At 57.6% G+C, this 18,786-nt stretch overlaps 1 protein-coding gene across 11 annotated transcripts; it reads left to right on the forward strand.

Moving 5' to 3' along the window:
• Positions 1-5,297: 5,297 nt before the first annotated feature.
• Positions 5,298-18,693, forward strand: ZNF362 (zinc finger protein 362). Of its 11 annotated transcripts, none has more exons than XM_049793863.1 (11): positions 6,507-6,874; positions 7,080-7,106; positions 7,214-7,298; positions 9,366-9,566; positions 12,937-13,000; positions 13,156-13,402; positions 13,568-13,889; positions 13,991-14,215; positions 15,784-15,862; positions 16,003-16,161; positions 16,251-18,693. In XM_049793863.1, exons 5-11 carry the CDS (start codon positions 12,938-12,940, stop codon positions 16,365-16,367), a joined length of 1,212 nt encoding a protein of 403 aa, XP_049649820.1. In that variant the 5' UTR covers positions 6,507-6,874; positions 7,080-7,106; positions 7,214-7,298; positions 9,366-9,566; position 12,937; the 3' UTR covers positions 16,368-18,693. The 11 variants fall into 11 exon arrangements, with proteins under 11 accessions (XP_049649412.1, XP_049650074.1, XP_049649879.1 ...); XM_049794049.1 differs by having other exon boundaries at positions 9,371-9,566; XM_049793455.1 differs by lacking the exons at positions 6,507-6,874; positions 9,366-9,566 and adding an exon at positions 5,298-5,365.
• Positions 18,694-18,786: the final 93 nt, after the last annotated feature.

Consider the following 18,786-nt stretch of genomic DNA (forward strand, 5'->3'; position numbering starts at 1 on the left):
CTCCTCCAGCTTTCTGTGCCCACCAGCGCTGCCCCCATCCCACCCCCTGGCAGAGCAACGGGGGACCCGTGGGGACCACAGGTGGCACTGGCACAGGTATTGCTGAGAAAACACCTTCCCCCCCCCCCCCCCCCCCCCCAATTTTACCAATTTGACCAAAAAATCACGTTGAGAGGAGTTTTGGGTGACAGGTTTCCACTGTCCCCTCCCGTATCACCGTGATGTTCGGCCACGGTGACCTATGGGGACCTATGGGGACTGGGGGGCTTTGCCTGCACCGGCCGCCCCACGGCAAGGCTTCCCCCCCAAAAAAAAAAGAAAGCCCCCTGGGGACACATTCGCTCCCCCCTTGGAGGACCAAGCAAGACAGAGGATGGGTCCCCCCAAGGCTGGGGCAGGAGGAGGACAGTGGGCAGGGGTGAGGGGTCTGGGGCCAGGAGAATGGTGGTGATGGTGGGGCAGGGACACACACACACACTCACTCACTCACTCACTCACTCACTCTTCCCGGGGGGGTGTTAAGCTGCATATTTCAGAGGCGGCGTGAACACCAGGCTGGGAGCCAAAGGGAACAAACTCTTCGGGTTTTGCCGCCGAATCGCCCTTCTCCGGCTGCCAGCACCTCGCTTTTCTGCATCCCCCCCAGCACGACCCGGGTATCCCCCCCACATCCCTTCTCCTCCTTTCAGGGAATAACCAACCACTCACTTTGTTCCACTTCCTGACAGGCCCCAAAAGCTTGGAAAAAGCCGGCCACCCCCAAAAAGTCCCCCCAAAACCCCCACATGGGTTTGGTTTTATTTCTGCTTGGTTTTGTGCATTAGGAATTCAGGTTTTGTCTCCCCTCTGGAACTCACCGGCGACCAAGGAATGGCTGAAATTATATCATCAAATTTTGCCACACTGGTGAGCAGGGATGGGGCCAGCTTTGCCAGAGGAGAAAAAAAAAAAAAAACAAACCAAAAAAGCCCCGCTTTCACCCCAAATCCAGCTCTGCTCAGATTCAGGGCTGGAGGGGTCTCATCCCAGGTCGTTAATGGGTTATTATTTAATTCGTATGCCAAGCATATGGCCAAAAGGCCCTGGGAAATTTGGGCGACAGAAGAGCATCGTCCCGCTGGGCCACGTGGCGGTCAGCCGGGATTGCCTTTGCTCATTCAGGTGGCTCGTTAGGCAATGAAGGGAAACCACAGGGTGGGTGTGTTTGGGCAAACAGGGAAATTAATCCTGGTTAATTAGTAAATTGGCTTTGTTACCTCCCAGTAACCCCGGTGTGACCCCCAGTGGGGGGGTTCCGATGTGCCTTGATTCTCAGGGGTTTTTTGGGGGTACACAGCCACTTCTCTGCCCTGGCTCTGGTATGCCGGAGGATGCCAGGATGAGGCAAGGGTCTGGGCGATCCAGCAAAGCACAGCGATGCACCCGCCGGGCAGGGAAAATACCGGGCTCCTTCCCACGTGTGCCGCGTGTGCCGGCTCTGCCGGCAGGATGCTGGCGGGAAGGGAGGCCCCTGATCCGCAGTGCTGGAATTTTCCCCCCACCGCCGGATGAAACGGCGCTGCCGGCAGGATAGGCACGCTGCGACGTGCCTGCTTGGCTCTCGGTATGCGTGCCTCCATCCCAGCACAGCTTTTCCCCTTGCCAGAGCCAAGGCGGAGCGCCGGGAGCGTCCCTTGCCTTTTGAGACCTCCTGTTACTGGAGCCCATCGGCTTGCCGGGGTTTAAACCAGGCCTGGCTAGGCTTGGTTTAAGGATCCCCCTCCTAAGGGTGCTGCAGGGAGGGGAGTTTAGCCAAAGCCCCCGCAACCCCTCCACGAAGAGTACTGAGGATGCACAAAGCCACCCCACGCTGGCACTTTTCATCTCCTAAGTGCTTTGCAAACATTAACTAATTAATTGTAATTAACTCATTATCTAATTAGAACCAAACGGCCCTCCCATTTGCAGGGAGAAGGGAAACTCATGTACCTTCTTTCTGCTCCCCCCCCCCCCCCCCAAACACCCCAAAACCTCCACTGGCTTAGTGCCAGTGTCAGTGAGGACCTCAGCACCCGGCCCTCCTAATCACCGTGTATCTGGGGTGAAAAACCCACTTTATGGGTTCGCTAACCCCAAGAAGCTGGAATGAGGATTTTCACCTGTCTGGCCCAAGCAGCACTGGGAATGCTGGCATTACCAACACCTGGCATGCCCACCCGTCACAGTAGAACCTCCTCCAGGGCAGGCAATGAATGCTTTCACCAGCTTTATATCGCAGATGAGGGATTTCTTGCGAAGGAAACGAGCGGGCGGTCGGGACAGAGGAGTTTCGGAGAGGCATTTCCCAAAGGATTTCCTGCCTGGTGTCCCACAGTCGGGGACAAAGACTTTGGGGACACTGAAAAAGCTGGCTGGGAGCCCCACGTCGCCCCTCAGGGACCACGTTTTCCCATTGGGACATCCCAGGTTGCCCTCCATAAACATCTCCCTTTCTCCAGCGAGTCAACCGGAGGGGATTTACAAAGCGCTGGCACTGTGCAGGACGGATCCGGCTTCACGGTGATGCTGAAATGAGAAGGAGCCGCCGTTCCAGGGGGGGAGCGCACAGGTGTAGCGGCCCCACAGCTTTGCTGAAACCTCCATGGCGGTGATTTACAGTGGTGGTTTACCTCCATTCCTGCTTTCTCCTCCTTTTAATCGCGGTCGGATCTATCCCAGGGGCAAAACCAGCCTTGGAACCATATTTTTTTGGAAGGCGAGTGCTTATTTCCTCCATTTTGCAACCCAGGATGGAGACGGGCACGGGGTTTTTTTTATTATTTTTTTTTATCCCTGCATACCAACCACCTCCCCAGGAAAGGGGCCCCTTTCCCACACCCAAGATTAAATCCACCCTACGTAGGATCGGAAAAAAAGCCCGGAGCATTGCTTATCTTAGACAGTCTCAACAAGGACAGTCCCAGATGTTCACCGAACCTTGATGGACTCCCCTGAAACTTAGGGGTGACCCACACCGTGTCCTCCCGCTGCAGATTTGGGGTTGGACAACCCCCTCAGAAGTCAAGAATCACTTAAAATGGTGCAGAGGTTTAAAACCACCGGTTTCATAATCACGGCAAAAAAAAAAATCCCAGCAGCCAAAAGCCCCGGCGCTGCGGCAGAAGTGAAAGCACCAATGAAAATAAACCCAAGAAGGGGGAACTTGGTGGCATCGGGGATGAACACCAGTGGCTTAAGGGACGTCAGGGAAGGTCCGAGATGTTCCAGTCTCTCCTGGTGTCCCGTTTTGGGGTGACACCAGTGTTGAGTGACAACTGCTAGGTGTCAACATCTGAAAATCAGATAAAAGGGGAGTTTTCAAGCTGCTGGCTCAGGTTCTTGGTTAAGTCATGGATAATTAATGGATCTGGGGACCTTCCAAGATGGAGAAATGTTGGGTGATGGGGGGATCTCAGGCCAGCTAGCTGCTGGTGGTGCTAAAGAAGCAGTGGGGAAGGGTAGGGGACATGGCCAGACCTGAGAGGTCACTGGGTGGGGCAGGTGACAGCACCTCTGCCCCAGCACCATCACCTTGGCCGGGACCTTCCCCAGACTCTTCATGCCCCTCTACTCACCCAGGGCAGCTGCAGATGGATGCCTACACCTTGGTGGGGACCTCTTGGAAGCTCATCCCAAACCACAAGACGTTCAGGGCAGCTGCAGATGGACGCCCACACCTTGGTAGAGACCTCTTGGAAGCTCATCCCATCCCATTCCATCCCTGGCCCTTCCCCATTCCCCACCTCTCTGTTGGAGGCATCGTTGGATTTGTTAATTATGGTTCTGCCCGTTCAGGGCATCCCTCTCCTCTCCATCACCCTCCGTGATGGAGCATTTTGGGAAAGCGTGAAAAAAATCCCGCTTTGGTTTTTTTTTTTCATTATTTTTAAATTGGAAACGCAGAAACACCATCATCCCCTGGACCTTGGGGAAGAAGGAGGGGAACCAGGTGGGATTTGCCCCCCCATTTCCTTCCCCTATGGGCTGTATCTGCTGATTTGGGGCATGGGGCTGAGATGGGGGACACATGGATAAAATGATAAAAAACCAGAGAAATAAATTTACTTTTTTTAAAAAAAGGGATTATCCCCAAAAGGGATGTGGGGAGGAGAAAACAAACAGGGAGGCCCAAGGGGCTGCCAAAGCTGAGGGGTCTGGGGAGACCCTGGGGGGCTGCAGAGACACACAGAGGGGATGGGGAGACCCTGAGATGGGAGGGAGACCCTGAGAGGGGCTGGGGAGCCCCCAGGGAACTGGGGGGGACCCTTGGGGAACCGAAGAGGTACTGGGAGGACTGGGGGGGGGGGGGGCCAGAGTCCCCGAGGGGGGCTGCAGAGACCCACAAAGGGGCTGGGGGGGGGCGCAAAGTGGCGGGTGACACCCTGAGGGGGGCTATGGGGCTAATGAGGCAGAGAGAAGGGCTGAGGGTGCATTGGGTCTGAGGAGAATTGGGGGGGCTGAGGGGATCCAGGGGGGCTGAGGAGAATTCGGGGGCTGTGGGGAATCGGGGGGGGGCTGAGTGGATCCAAGGGGGCTGAGAAGAATTGGGGGGGCTGAGGAGACCTGGGAGTGCTGAAGAGACTGGGGGAGGGGTGAGGAGAACTGAGGGAGCTGAGCGGATCCGGATCCGGGGGGGCTGAGGAGAATTGAGGAGGCTATGGGGAATCAGGGGAGGCTGAGGGGATCCAAGGGGGCTGAGAAGAACTGGGGGGGGGGCTGAGGAGAATCGGGGAGCTGAGGGGAATCGGGGGGCTGAGGAGACCTGGGAGTGCTGAAGAGATGGGGGGGCCGAGGAGAACTGAGGGAGCTGAGGGGATCCGGGGGGACCGAGGAGAATTGGGGAGGCAATGGGGAATCGGGATGCTGAGGGGATGCTAGGGGGCTGAGAAGAATTGGGGAGGCTGAGGGGAATCGGGGGGCTGAGGAGACCTGGGAGTGCTGAAAAGATGGGGGGGGGGGGCGAGGAGAACTGAGGGAGCTGAGGGGATCCGGGGGGGCTGAGGGGATCCAGGGAGGGCTGAGGAGAACGGGGGGGTCTGAGGAGACCTGGGAAGGCTGAGGAGATCTGGGGGGGGGCCCCTTTGAGGAGATTTGGGGGGAGACCGCGGAGGACCTGAGGACCCAGTGCCCCGTAGGACCCCCCCGAACCTCCCCGTCCGTTCCCCCCCCCACCGGCTAACGAGGCGGGGGGGGGGTTGAAGGCGGCGCCGGCGGCCGGGCCCGCCGCGTCCCGGGGCTGGGCGGGCGGTGGCGGGGGCGGGCGCGGGGGCGGGCGGGCGGCGCGGGGCGCCCATCTTCCTCCGTGCGGCGGAGCCGGCGGGACGCGGCGGGGGCAGCATGGCTGTTGGTATAGGAAGTGTCTTTTTTTTTTTTACTCCCCCCCCCCCCCTTTTTTTCCCCCTCTTCCCTTCCTTCCCCCCCCTTCTCCCCCCCCCCCCCATCCATCCCTCCAAAACACCTCAACCCCCTCCCGCAAACCCCCCCCCTTCACCCCGGGTACGCGCGGGGGGGGGACGACGACACGGCCGCACCCCCCCCCCCCCCCCCCCCCCCCCGCGCTGCGTTTTGGGTTTTGGGTTTTTTTAATTATTTAAATTATTTTTTATTCTTTTTTTTTTTTTACATTTTTTTTTCCTCACCCCCCCCCTTCCCCTCCTCGCAGATCTGCAGAATATGGCGTCCCCGTCCTAGCGTTTTAAAAATAAGCCGGGGCTGCCATTTTTGTTTTCCTTTTGTCTGCGAATTTTAATAAAACCGTCTGAGAATGTGGGAGAGGCGGCGGATGAAGGGGGGGGGGAAGCTCCCGGCCGGGCCAACCCCCCCCCCCCCCCAAACTCCCCCTTCCATCCCCATCCCCCGGCCTTTTTGTCTGGGGAAAAAAAAAAAAAAAAAAAAGGCCACCCCCCCCATCATCTCCCCTCCCAGGTCGAGGATTTCAACTTCACTTAACGCCAAACTTCGCCTTTTTCCACCTCTTTTTTTATTATTATTACTATTTTATTTTTACCACCCCCACCCCCCCCCCCACTTCGCCGAGGAGGAAGAAGAAGGAAAAGGGGGGGGGAAGGGGGAAAAAGGAGGGGGACATCCAGGAAAATACCCGTTTTACTGGATTTTGTCTTTTTCTCTCCCTCTGGATGGTCTAATGGAAAAGTTAATTGCAGCCGAACGTACCTATTTTTGTGGATGTTGCATGTTGGGGGGGTTGGCATTTGCTTTATTTATTCATGGCTTTTTTCTTAACACAGGGGGTGGCGGAAGAAGCGCGGGGGGGGTGGTTATTATTATTATTATAATTTTCATTCCTCCCCCCCCCCCCCCTTTTTCTTCCTTTCCTCTCTTTCCGCATTAACCGGTTTTGTCTAGAAAGTGGTCTCGCTGGCTGGAAGGTCTAACGGGGGAATATTTTTGCATCGCGCTTTGGCAGGAATGCGGCAGCCTTAGCGAGGGACCCAAATTTCCGTGGCGGTGCTTAGAGAGGTCTGTCTGTCTGCCTGGACGTATATTTAGCCATATACTATTTATACATCCATAATCTCCCGGCCACGTCGGGGGCCCGGGGGGGAGCTTAGAGCCGGCGTGGTCGTGGCGAAGCCGGACGAAGATGCGTTTTAACCCAGGAATGACTAATTTGCCGATTTTGTTTCTTTTTCTCCAGCAAATACCCTGCAAGGTTGGAGGATGCTCTTTTTTTTTTTTTTTTTTTTTTTTTTTTTTTTTTTTTTTTTTTCCCCTCACCCGGCCCCGCGGTCCGTGGGACATCAGCCGGGTTTTTTAATCCGGGGAGGATGGAGCGGGCGATAGCGGCTTTGAGCCCGAGGCCTTTGAGATTATAAAGTGATATTTTAGCAGAGAGGTAAAAAAGTTTTCGGTTCCTCCCGGCGTGCAATTTGCCGAGAGGCGGAGGGTCTGGGGCGAGGGGATGGATTTCAACCCCGATTTTCCAGCCAGTTCCCCATCCCTCAGCTTTGCAGGCAGCTTGGGGGTGAGCTGGGCTAAAAAAAACAAAACAAAACATTGCTTTTTTTTTTTCTTTTTTTTTTTTCTCTCTCTATTTTCAGGAAAAACCCCACGTTCCCACGGGTCGGGTAGGTCGGAGCCGCTTCGCTTTTGTTCCTCCGCTCTGGGATCTCGCGCGCCGGGGGCTGGCGGTGGGTTCGGGGTGTGTGAAGTTGTCCTCCTTGTCCCCCCGTAGAAAAACGCCCCGCGTGCAGCACCCGGTCTCAGCTAGAGCTGGAGATGGACGCGGATAAGGGGAAGCAACGCCAGTACTCGCAGAGGTGGGCATGCCGGCTTTATTGAGGGGACCGGAGAAAAAAACCCCTGTATATATATATATATTTTTACAGTGTAAATTAGTGTATTTATGTTTAATATGTGTATGCACAAAATTATATATATGCATATAAATATAATATATATATGCACATAATAATATAGGTATTATCATGTGCATATAAGTATTTATATATAAGTGGGGGCAGATTCTGGCCCTCCCTGGGGGATTTTGGGAGGTGCAGGGGGCCACCTGCCCACACCCTCTGTGGGGAAGGGACTGAATCCAGTGGCAGAGGGGATCCCGCTCATGGCGTAAGTGTGACCATTTGAAATTTCCATTTTAAGATACGTGTATTTATGTGTGTAAAATAATCTTTTTCTCCCTCGAACCTCCCCCCCCTTATTTATTTTCCCCTTAAAAAAATGCGGATTTTTGGTCGGCGGGTGCGATGTCATGACAAGTGCATGTTGGATTCGGTGCGTGCTCACTACGTCCTCAGGGCGAACCCCTGCTAAGCCACCCGTGCCTTGGTTTCCCCACCCGCCGGCATGCAGCGTCACCTGTGGGTGCTCTCCATGCGCCCCCTTGCTACCATGGGGTGGCTGGTTGCACCCTGAGCTGGCTGGTTTGCGGGTGCCAGCTTTGCCTTGTGGAGTGCCCAGCTGGTCTCTTTTAGGGGGGGTGGGTGTATTTGGGGGTCTTGGGGGAGCAGGTAACCCAACCCCTGCTCTGGGGAATGGTGTGATTTCTGGGGGACATGGGCCCCATGTTTGGTGCGAGCGTCACCCCACAGGTGCCGGGTTTCCCTGTGGGCTGTCCCCGTGTCCCCTTCAGTAGGTCCCATCAGTGATGGGCTGGACGGATGGTGTTTTGACCCTGAGGATTTGGGGTTGTGCCGCCTCGGCCCCCATCTTTTGGCAGCGTTGCCTCCCTGGTTCCCCCCTCCTTCATCCTTGGGGTGGGGGGCACAACTCGGTGGTCCCCAGCGTGGCTTTGCCTCCCCTTTTTTCTTCATGCCGGTACTTGGCTCCTTGTCCTTCTGCCCTTGCACCCCCTTTCCCATGCAGGGACCCCCATACCAGGATGGGGTTTATGCCAGGGCTCATTTGGGTTGGTTTTGCTGAAAATCCGAAGGAGAAACACCAGTTAACGGCCCTTCGGGGGGCGGAAACGTGGGGTTTAATTGGTTCCATCTTGGGTGAATTCTTCTGGCGCGCAGTCTGCCCCCCCTCCCCGAGCGATGGGGATTTCGGGTCTCGCCTGTCGTTCCTGCTTCCCTGGCCTCGCCTGCCTTCTGCCACCTCTGCTTTGGGGTAAATCCCTCCCGGATGAGGACAATCTGAGTGGGGAGGGATGCCGGTTCCCCAAGGATGGAAGCGGGATGGTGCCGGATGCCGCTTCCCACCTCGGCGGCTCTGGGATGGGGTTTTTGAGGGGCACTTGCTTTCCCTGGAAAAACCCTCCTGCTCCAGGCAAACCCCGCTTGCACATGGGGGGGAAGTCTGCCCTTGTGGGGGGAGAGGGGCTGTGGCCTTGTGTTTTGGGGGGAAACTGAGGCATGGTGCAGGGCAGAGCTGGGTTCTGCCCTCGCCCAGCCACGGGAGGTGGCAGGGACATGGCTACGCCAGCATCACTGTCCCCCGTCTGTCCCATGGTGGTGAGGGCGTGCTGGCATTTGTGTGGGGGGGTTAACACACAGGGGACCTCCACTCTGCTTGGCTGTCACCCACTGCGCCGTCTCGGGCCGCCATCAGCTTTCCTGCGCTCGCCGCTTGGCATGGGGAGGGGGGATCTCTGCCCCGATGCTCTTGCCGGGACCCTCGGGGACAGGACACTGCGGTTGGGGACACCAAGGGCTCAGCTTCTCACTCGGTCCTGGGCATGTTTAGGCACTCCGACCACCGCTCTGGTCACCCCACATCCCTCCCCTCGCCTCCCACTCACCCCGTTTGCTGGCTGTACTGGGTCGGTGATCGTTCACCGTCCTCAGGGTTGCCGGTACCCGGGAGCTGCCCCCTTTCTTTTGGCGGTGCCGTGAAAAGAAATCTCTTGTTTCTTTTTATTTCAGCGAAGGCGAGACAGAGAGGGCTGCCAAGGTAGAGGCGTTCCCTAGAGAACTGTAGCTTGACTTAGCGGCAGTTGGGTAGGAAGTTGGAAGGCTCTAGTGAGCTCGTGCCCACCCGTGCCATCATCTACCTCCCATCAATCTGGAGCCTCATCGACACGTCTCCCCAGGCAGCTGCGGCCACCTGGCTTCTGAGGCCAGCCTGTGAGTACCAAAACACCGGCGTCTGACCATATCTCGCCACCACCGACCCCTCGCTGCCGCCGCCGCACCCCTTTCCCCTTCGGCATCCCCCCTCGCCCTGGCTTGCCGGCTTCTCACGCTCTCTTCCTTCCCCGTGGGTGCGGAGGGGATGATTTTTGTGTCTTTTTAGGGTCGCCTGAGATGCTGCCGCTTCCCCCCTTCGCCCAGTTGAGCGGCGATGCCGGGTACCGCGCCGTTCTGTGGGAATTCAGGGTTCAGCCCCTGGTTTTGGGGCTCCGCGCATCTTCCTGTTTGCTCTTCCAACATCCTTCTCCTCCAGCCGTGCCTGCTTGGGCAGCTGCAATGCTTTTTGCACCCACACTTGTCCCCCGGGACAACCTTCGGCATCCCCTCAGCAAGAGTTGGCCAAATCCGGTGCCTGTGGAGGATGCCAGGGCTCTCCCACCCTGTGGTTTGGACCACAGGAGCCTGTGCCGCTGGAGATCTGTTACCTGGGGGGGGGTGTTCCCCCCTGCCTGGCCAAAATTTGGGGGGCACGGAGAGTCCTAACATGCCCCCTTTGCCCCCCCTGCCCTGCAGAGCTGGGTCCCGCAGAGCCAGGGGGAGACGCGCTGCAGCATTCCCCACCCTTCATAATTTCCATTTTAATGGATTTTCTTCTTTTTTTTTTCTTTGCTGCATGTCAGCTTCCATTTTTCATAGTTAGCTGAGAATATAGAAAAAGGGACTTTTTATATATATTTTTTTTTTCCATCTGCTTTATATCCCCTCCCGTTCCCTCCCCCAGCTATCCCAGCCCTGGGAGAGGGGGAAGCCGCTCCCTCTGCTCCCTATAAAATACCGCACAATTTGTAACGTTAAATCGGGACAGGAACAGGGATTTTTTTGGGGCACGCCAACCATTTCTTTCCTCTTTATTCTGGGCAGGTTCATCAAGCTCCGGGTGCAGTGGTATTGCAAATAATTTATAATTTTATTTAATAAAACCTCCTCAGGTGGAGGCAGGGGGAGGGAGATACAAAGGATATTTGCTCTTTCCTCCCCAAAATGCCCTTCATGCCGTGTCCCGGGGATGGTTTGGCAGTCATGCTGGTGGTTTCAATCCTTCTTGGTGCCACCAATGGCTCCAGTGGAGCCTGGCACGCTACTGGGACAGGGAGAAGGACTGATGGATGGATGGACAGATAGACGGGAAGGATGGAGGTCGCAGAGCACCTGCTGTGATGGGGGAGCAGCTCCAAAAAACCCTTTTCTAATCAAAGCTCCAGCTTCCTGTTTTCCCACGCCACAGGGCTGCTGCCAGCTGAGCTGGGGCAGTGGGGTTTGTGCCGGGGTCCTTGGCCACCTCAGGGGGGGACCCGGAGCCCTCCTGCCTGTACTTCTCTGTCTGCTTGCTGCCCGCTTTCCTGCCTGCCTCCATCATGAGGGCTTTTCCCTGCCACTACCTCCTCTTCTGGCCCCGTCTCCCAGTGCACTGGCCCCTCGTGCCATCATCCCGGAGCCCCCCATCCCATGTTCATCATCCCGAGCGGTCTTATATATATATATATATGTAGCTGGTGGGTAAACTCACAACGTGGGTGGCTTGCAGGTACATATATAAGCTATATAAAATAGCCGGTGGCGGGTGTGTACGCGTATGGGAAAGTGCATTTAATAGCCCCAGCAATTTCCCTTTCTGTCCGCACAGGCGTGGCATGGAGCAGGACTCCCGGCTCTGCCTTTCGCCTGCCTGTGCCGCAGAGAGGGGGGTAAATATGGTGGATGGAGAGAAAACGCAGGGGAAAATCATGCCTGGGGATATTGTGAGAATCCGGGGTCCAGTTTCCCTTGAAAAAGCCAAAATTTGGTGCATGGGCAGCTGGGAGGTGACGTGGCATGGTTCGAGGCAGGGAAGGGGAGTTTCCGAAGCTGGTCAGGATCCTCAGTGTCTGGGTGGTCTCCTGGCCTGGCTGCGGCGTTGGGGTCTGCCATGTGAAATGGCTCCTGTTGCTTGGTGCTGCCTACAGCCACTGGCACGTCGGTCTGAGTTGCCCCGAATATGCGCCTTGTCCTGTGCCGCGCTGCTCCGTATTGCGAGGGTCAGGCTGTCCCTCGCTCTGTGCCTCAGTTTCCCCCCCAAAATGAACCCGGAGGGGTTCAGCCTGTGGCTCTTTCTCAGGCTGGAGTGGCCGTATGGGTGCTAAGTCCCCGGTGGAACCAGGAGCTTTTGCTGGGTGCTGCCCACCCACCTTCAGAGAGTTCAGAGTCTGATTTAAACCGAGAGGCAGCGAGTGAGTGTGATGAAGAGGAGGAGGAAAGCTCATCGTCCCATCCCACCCCCAGGCTGCTTTTTTTGTGGGAGCAGGGATGCTCCCGGGTGACACCGGCACGGTTCAGAGGAGGCTGCCTGTTCAGCAAACACAGGACTGTGGCTGGCTCCGCGCAGCTGTGACCCGGGGCTCTCTTGCCTCAGTTTCCCCAGCCGCCAGTGCTCTGCTGTAGGCACCTTGCCCCCACATCCCACCGCCCCGAAGGCTTTTGGGGACATGGTTTGCTGGAGGCACTGGTCTAGTTTCTCTCAGGATCCCAGCTGTGGCCTGGTTTATATTACAGACGGGAGCTCCTCGGGGACCTCTCCGATACATTCCACCAGGGTCCCTTATACACTTTACCCTTAAACACCCCCGTAACGAGGTTTGCCGGCGCGGCGATGCCTGTTTACGCCCGGCCGTTATGCTGCTGTCGTTTTCTTGCCGTCCCCCTTTCAGATGTTTTCTATTACCCAAAGATGGATTTAGAATTAATTTTCCCAACGTGTTTAAGTGTCTCTATAAATCTCCCGGCCCTGCTGCAGCCGGGTTTTCCTGCCGAGCTGCCTGCCGACATCATAGGTCACTTCACTTGGGATTGGGGGTGGCTTTTTTCAGGGGACGGGGTGGGATACAGCCAGGGTTGGCTTTGGATTTGATGTGCCGTCGTCGTGCTCACCCTCGCTCCCGCGGCAGCATCCCGTCCGCCTCTGTAATCCCTCCTGGAGATACCTCCAGGGCTTGGGAGACTTGTGGGGTTTTTTTTTCTGCAAATCCTGCCCCCCCCCCCCCCCCCCCCCCCCCGCCCCAGTTGCATCCTGCATCCTCGTTGGTGTTTTGGGGTCTTTGAGGTGCTCAGCGTCACCCTGATCCTGCAGGAATTTTCAGCTGGGAAGATGCTTGGGAGGTTCCCTGGCCCTGCCTGCTCCCTGCCTGCTCCCTGCCCTCTTTTAGAGCCTGGGTATTGCTTTTTGGGAGGATGGTGGTATCAGTGGGGTTTGAGCCCCAAGGGGAGGCGGGGGGGTGTCTCTGTGGTGGCTGGTGCCACCCCCTAACCCACCCCCCCTCTCTCCCTGCAGGATGGCGGAGCCTCGCTTCAACAACCCCTACTTCTGGCCGCCCCCCCCCACCATGCCCAGCCAGGTAGGACCCCCCCTCCCTGGCACCAGGACAGTGGGGTTTTTGGGAAAACGGAGGACAGATGGACGTGGGGGATGCTCCAGGGGGAGGCTGCGGGTGCTGGCTCCTCTGCCCCTGACCCACCTCTTTGCTGCCTTCTCTTCCCCTCCCTCCACCAGCTGGACAACCTGGTCCTGATCAACAAAATCAAGGAACAGTTGATGGCGGAGAAGATCCGACCCCCACACTTGCCCCCCACCTCCGTGGCCTCCCAGCAGCCCCTCCTGGTGCCCCCCTCGCCCGCCGAAAGCAGCCAGTCCATCATGTCCCTCCCTAAACTGCAGCAGGTCCCAGGTCTCCACCCTCAAGCCGTCCCCCAGCCCGACGTGGCCCTGCACGCCCGACCGGCCACCAGCACGGTCACAGGTACTGTCACAGGGAGCGGGAGGTGAGGCGGGGGGCAGTTAGCAGCTCCTGGCAGTGCCATGGACGTTTTGGGGAGGGCTCCCCCAATTTAGGATCTTACTGTGAGAGAAGAGGGGAGGGTAGACCCCTTTAAAATTAACGTCCCTCCTTTTCTTTGCCCACCAGGGTTGGGGCTGGCTTCCCGTGCGCCAGCGGTCAGCACCTCCGAATCCAGCACGGGGACAGGGACCACCACCCCATCGACTCCCACCTCCACCAGCCAGAGCCGCCTCATCGCCTCCTCACCCACCCTAATCTCAGGAATCACCAGCCCTCCCCTCCTCGACTCCATAAAGACAATCCAGGGCCACGGCTTGCTGGGGGCACCCAAGGCAGAACGAGGCCGTAAGAAGATCAAAGCGGAAAATCCCTCGGGACCGCCGGTTCTGGTGGTGCCCTATCCCATCCTGGCCTCAGGGGAGACCGCCAAAGAGGGAAAGACGTACAGGTAGGCACTCACGCACCTGCTCGGGAGGCCAGGGTGATGGTGGGGTGTCCCCCCCCAGCCCCAGCCCGGTCCCTGCGGGGTTCTCCCCCCACCCTCTCTAGGTGTAAGGTCTGCCCCTTGACGTTCTTCACCAAGTCGGAGATGCAGATCCACTCCAAGTCGCACACAGAGGCCAAGCCCCACAAGTGCCCCCATTGCTCCAAATCCTTCGCCAATGCCTCATACCTGGCCCAGCACCTGCGCATCCATCTGGGTGTCAAACCCTACCACTGCTCCTACTGCGAGAAGTCCTTCCGCCAGCTGTCCCACCTCCAGCAGCACACCAGGTGAGGACATGGCTGGGGCTGGGGAGGGCTCCGGGAGACTGCGGGGAGGCCCTTCAGCCCCATCTTCCCTTAGAGGGTGGTGGGGCGTCCACCCAGCATATCTCACGCTATGCTCATTGTCCCCACCATGCTCATTCATCCCCACCACGCTCATCGTCTCCGGCACCTTCATCATCCCCACCATGCTCGTCTGTCCCACCATGCCAATACATCCCCACTGCCTTCATCAACCCCACCATAGTCATCATCTTCACCACCTTTATCAACCCCACCATGCTCATCATCGCCAGCACCTTCATTGACCCCACCATACTCGTCACAGAATCATAGAATCATTTAGGTTGGAAAAGACCTTTAAGCTCATTGAGTCCAAATGTCATCCAGTCATCTCCTGCACCTTTATTGTCCCCATCACCTTCTTCATCCCTGCCATGCTCATCTGTCCCAGCCACGCTCATTGTCCCTACTGCCTTTGTCATCCCCACCATGCCCATCATCACCAGCACCTCGTCTCCAGCACCTTCATTGACTCCACCACACTTATCTCTGCTACCTTCCTTGAGCCCACCATACTCATCATTCCCACCATGCCAGTCTGTCTTGACCGTGCCAATCAGTCCCCACTGCCTTCATTGACCCCACCACGCTCATCTCCACCACCTTCATCAACCCCACCATGTTCATGATCTCCACTGCCTTCACTGAGCCCACAATGCTCATCCAGCCCCACCATGTTTATCATCCCCACCACACCAATCTGTCCGCACCGTGCCAATCAGTCCCCACTGCCTTCATTGTCCCCACCACACTCATCTCCAGCACCTCCTTCACCTTTATTGTCCCCACCACACTCATCCATCTCCACTGCACTTATTGTCCCCACCACCTTCTTCATCCCTGCCATGCTCATCCATCCCTGCCACACTTTACCATCCCCACTGCCTTCATGCCCACCACGCCCATCATCTGCAGCACCTTGTCTCCACCACCTTCATTGACCCCACCATGCTCATGATCTCCACTGCCTTCATTATTGAGCCCACCATGCTCATCATCCCCACCACACCAATAAGTCCCCACTGCCTTCCTTGACCCCAGCATGCTTGTCATCTCCAGCACCTTCATTATCCCCACTGAGCTCATCATCTCCAGCACCTTTATTGTCCCCACCACGCTCATCCATCTCCACTGCGCTCATTGTCCCCACCACCTTCTTCATCCCCGCCACGCTCATCTGTCCCCGCCACACTTACCGTCCTGACTGCCTTCATCTTCCCCACCACGCTCATCAGCTCCACTGTCTTCATCGACCCCATCATGGTCATGATCTCCAACACCATCATCTCCAAACCTCTTGGCTCCCAGCCCCACATCTGCCCCCCCTGCCCCCCATGCCCCACTGGGAGGCACTGACGTCGCCGTGGCCGCTGCGGTCCCCATCCCTGGCGTGACCCCTCTCCACGTGGTGTGGGGACAGTGCTGGTCCCTGGCGGGGGGCTCTGGGGCTGGCACCTGGTGGGGGGGTGGGGAGAGGGGACGGTGACCTGACGTGTGTCCTCCCCCCCCAGAATCCACACCGGCGACAGACCCTACAAGTGCCCGCACCCTGGCTGCGAAAAGGCCTTCACGCAACTCTCCAACCTCCAGGTCAGCGCGCCGGGGGTCAGCGGTGGCAGGGAGTGTGTGGGGGGGGGAGGTGAGGAACCCTGACAGCCCCCCCCCACCCCGGGGTGGGGAGGGCACAGGTACAGCTGCTGCCGTAGCCGCCCCCCTCCGCAATTCTGCAGTCTCACCAGCGACAGCACAACAAGGACAAGCCCTACAAGTGCCCCAACTGCTACCGGGCGTACACGGACTCGGCCTCGCTGCAGATCCACCTCTCGGCTCACGCCATCAAGCACGCCAAGGCCTACTGCTGCAGCATGTGCGGCCGCGCCTATACCTCGGTGAGCCGGGGGGGGCACTGGGAATACACCCCCAACCCCAAAACACCCTCAGCCCCGGCTTTATCGCTTTCCTTCTCCTCCTCCCGCAGGAGACCTATTTGATGAAGCACATGTCCAAACACACCGTGGTGGAGCACCTGGTCAGCCAACATTCACCGCAGAGGACGGAGTCACCTGGCATTCCCGTACGGATCTCCCTCATCTAACCGGGGACGCCTTCAGCATCGGTGGAGGGAAAATGTGGTGGGGGGGATGTGTGTGTGAAAGCAGGACACCCCCACATGGAGGAGGAAGAGGAGAAGGAAGAGGAAGCAAACCCAACCCGCAGCACCCCAGCCCTGGCCGGGAGCCCAGCGGGATGTGCCCGGGGCCGTGTCCCCCCCTGCCCCCCCCCCCCCCCCCCGCCAGCTCCGGGTCCCCACAGGTTTGGTGACACCCAAAGACGGTTTCAGAGCACTTTGAATCTCTGCGGTTTGGTTTCTTTTTTTTGGGGGGGGGGGGGTGGTCAGGGGGAGGGGAGGTTTCTCCTCCTCCTGTGAGTCCCTGCCCCCCCCTCCTCAGTTTTTGGATACAAATATATATATATATTTATTGGCCAAGAAGTTGGTGCTGCTAAAAACAGAAATAAGACCCAAAACGAACCGTGGATGGAGCAAAAAATGAAGCTGGGGGGGCCGAGGGGGGTGTCCTGCCACCTCTACCCCCCTTCCTGCCCCACGCCCTCCCCCCCGGACTCTCCAGCGGGAGCAGACAGGACTCGGGCCGGGGACTGCGTTGGCCTCCACCTCCTTGGGGACATTTGGGGTTTATTTTTAACCTTTTTTTTTTTTTGGGGGGGGGGGGGGAGCCTTTTGAGGGAGAAGCCAGCAAGCAGAGTGGCATCCCTCTGGGGCTGTATCTGACCCCCCCTATTCCCAGGATCCCCCAAAAAAATCCATCGGGGGGTGGGGTGGGAGGAGGAATCGCTTTGCCTTGTGCCTGCCGGCCCCGGGCACCTGTACATAAACCCATGTATAGAGGCGGGGAGGGGGGGGGGGGGGGGTCACACCACTCCCCCCCCCCCCCCCGCAGAGCCGCGACAAAAAAACTCATCTATATTCTGTACTCTTTGGTTCCGGTTTTGGATATTAACTGTGTTATTTTTTTTATACACTTTTTAAGCCTTAACTCATCGTTTATTTTGGGTTTTTTTCGCCAGGGTGTTTTATTTACCTTCTGTTTATTAATTTTTACCCCCCCCCTCATTATTTTTTATTTCCCCCACCCGATTCCTCGTTTCCCCCCTCGATGTTGTACGATACTCAATATTGTAATCTTTTTTGTCAGCATGTTAATACCGTGTAAATACGCCTCTTATACACTTAACACCCCCCCCCCTTCCTCCCCCTGCCCTTTGCCCCCCCCCCCCCCCCCCCCAAGTTTTGGGGCTTTTTTTATTTTCCTCGATGGAAATCCAGGCCACGTGTCCCTAGAGCTAGTTCTTACCTTATTAAAAAAGGCGAAAAACAAAAAAAAAAAAAAAAAAAAAAAGAAAATGAAGAAAAAAAAGCCCTTCCCCCCCGCCCCCCCGCCGCTGTCTTGCATTGTGGTTCACAGAGAAGCCGGAGGGGGTGGGGTGGGGGGGGGGTGGTGGAAATCCGTGGCCTCGCCGGGAGCGTTCACGGTGTTGAAAAGGAGTGAAACCCCCCCAAAACCGGTGCCCATTTCCCAAAAAGAAAAAAAGAAAAAAAAAAGAAGAATAAAACAGAAGAAAAAAAAATTTAATAAAAATCTGGGTTTGTTGTGTTTGTTGTGGGAGGTTAAAAAAAACAAAAACCAAAACCAATAAAGGTAGAAACGGGTGAGCGAGGGGCTGGTAGCCGATGGCTCCTCTGGGCCACCTCAGGGACATCCTGGTGGCAACAATGCTGGTGGCCCGGTCCCGGTGGGGCCGTGGGTCACCCTGCCAGCAGGGCAGTTGTCCCCACAGGAGGGGGGGTCACCAGCATCTCAGGGGGTGGTGGGGCGATGGCCTGAGCTGGGGACACCCCTGGGGACCAGCGGGGGGGGGGGGGGGGGGGGGGGCACCAGCCCTGGGGCCACCTCACCACCACGGTCACCAGCTTCAAGGACATGTCACCACCATGGCCACCAGCTCTGCGGACTCCTTACCCCAGGCACCAGGTCCAAGGATGTGTCGCCACCTCCAGTGACACCTCACCGTGGCCACCAGCTCTAGGGACACCTCACCACAGGCACCAGCTCCAAGGACACGTCGCCCCCATGGGTACCAGCTCTGGGGACATCTCACCACAGATGCCATCACCACGGTGGGTGTCCCCTCCTGTCCCCCTCCCCATCTCACACAGTTTGGGCCCCCCCCCGCAGTCCCCAGAGCTGGGATTTTGGGGCCACCCTGCAGGCGTGGAGGATCCTGCCTCCACCCTGGGCTCCTCCAAGGAGGCAGCTGGCACAGGGTGGGGGGGAAACCTCAGCCCACCACCCCCTGGGAGGCAGCAGGGGCACCCCCAGTGACACCAGGGAGGTGACACCAGCCCTGTCCCCATCACCCACGGAGCATCCCACCACCCCTTGGTGGCACCTGGGGACATCCCCCAAGGCACTGCCTCAGTTTACCCAGGAAGG

Source organism: Accipiter gentilis, chromosome 1 (genome assembly GCF_929443795.1).
Source record: "Accipiter gentilis chromosome 1, bAccGen1.1, whole genome shotgun sequence".
NCBI classification, from domain to species: domain Eukaryota; kingdom Metazoa; phylum Chordata; class Aves; order Accipitriformes; family Accipitridae; genus Astur; species Astur gentilis.

Bases quoted from the DNA above. Each gene is read 5' to 3' on its own strand.
- ZNF362 (XM_049793361.1), top strand. From the start codon at position 6,941: ATGGATTTCAACCCCGATTTTCCAGCCAGTTCCCCATCCCTCAGCTTT. The intron at 7,299-12,936 runs GTGGGCATGCCG...CTCTCCCTGCAG, and splicing joins CAACGCCAGTACTCGCAGAG to GATGGCGGAGCCTCGCTTCA. The intron at 16,162-16,250 runs GTGAGCCGGGGG...CTCCTCCCGCAG, and splicing joins GCGGCCGCGCCTATACCTCG to GAGACCTATTTGATGAAGCA.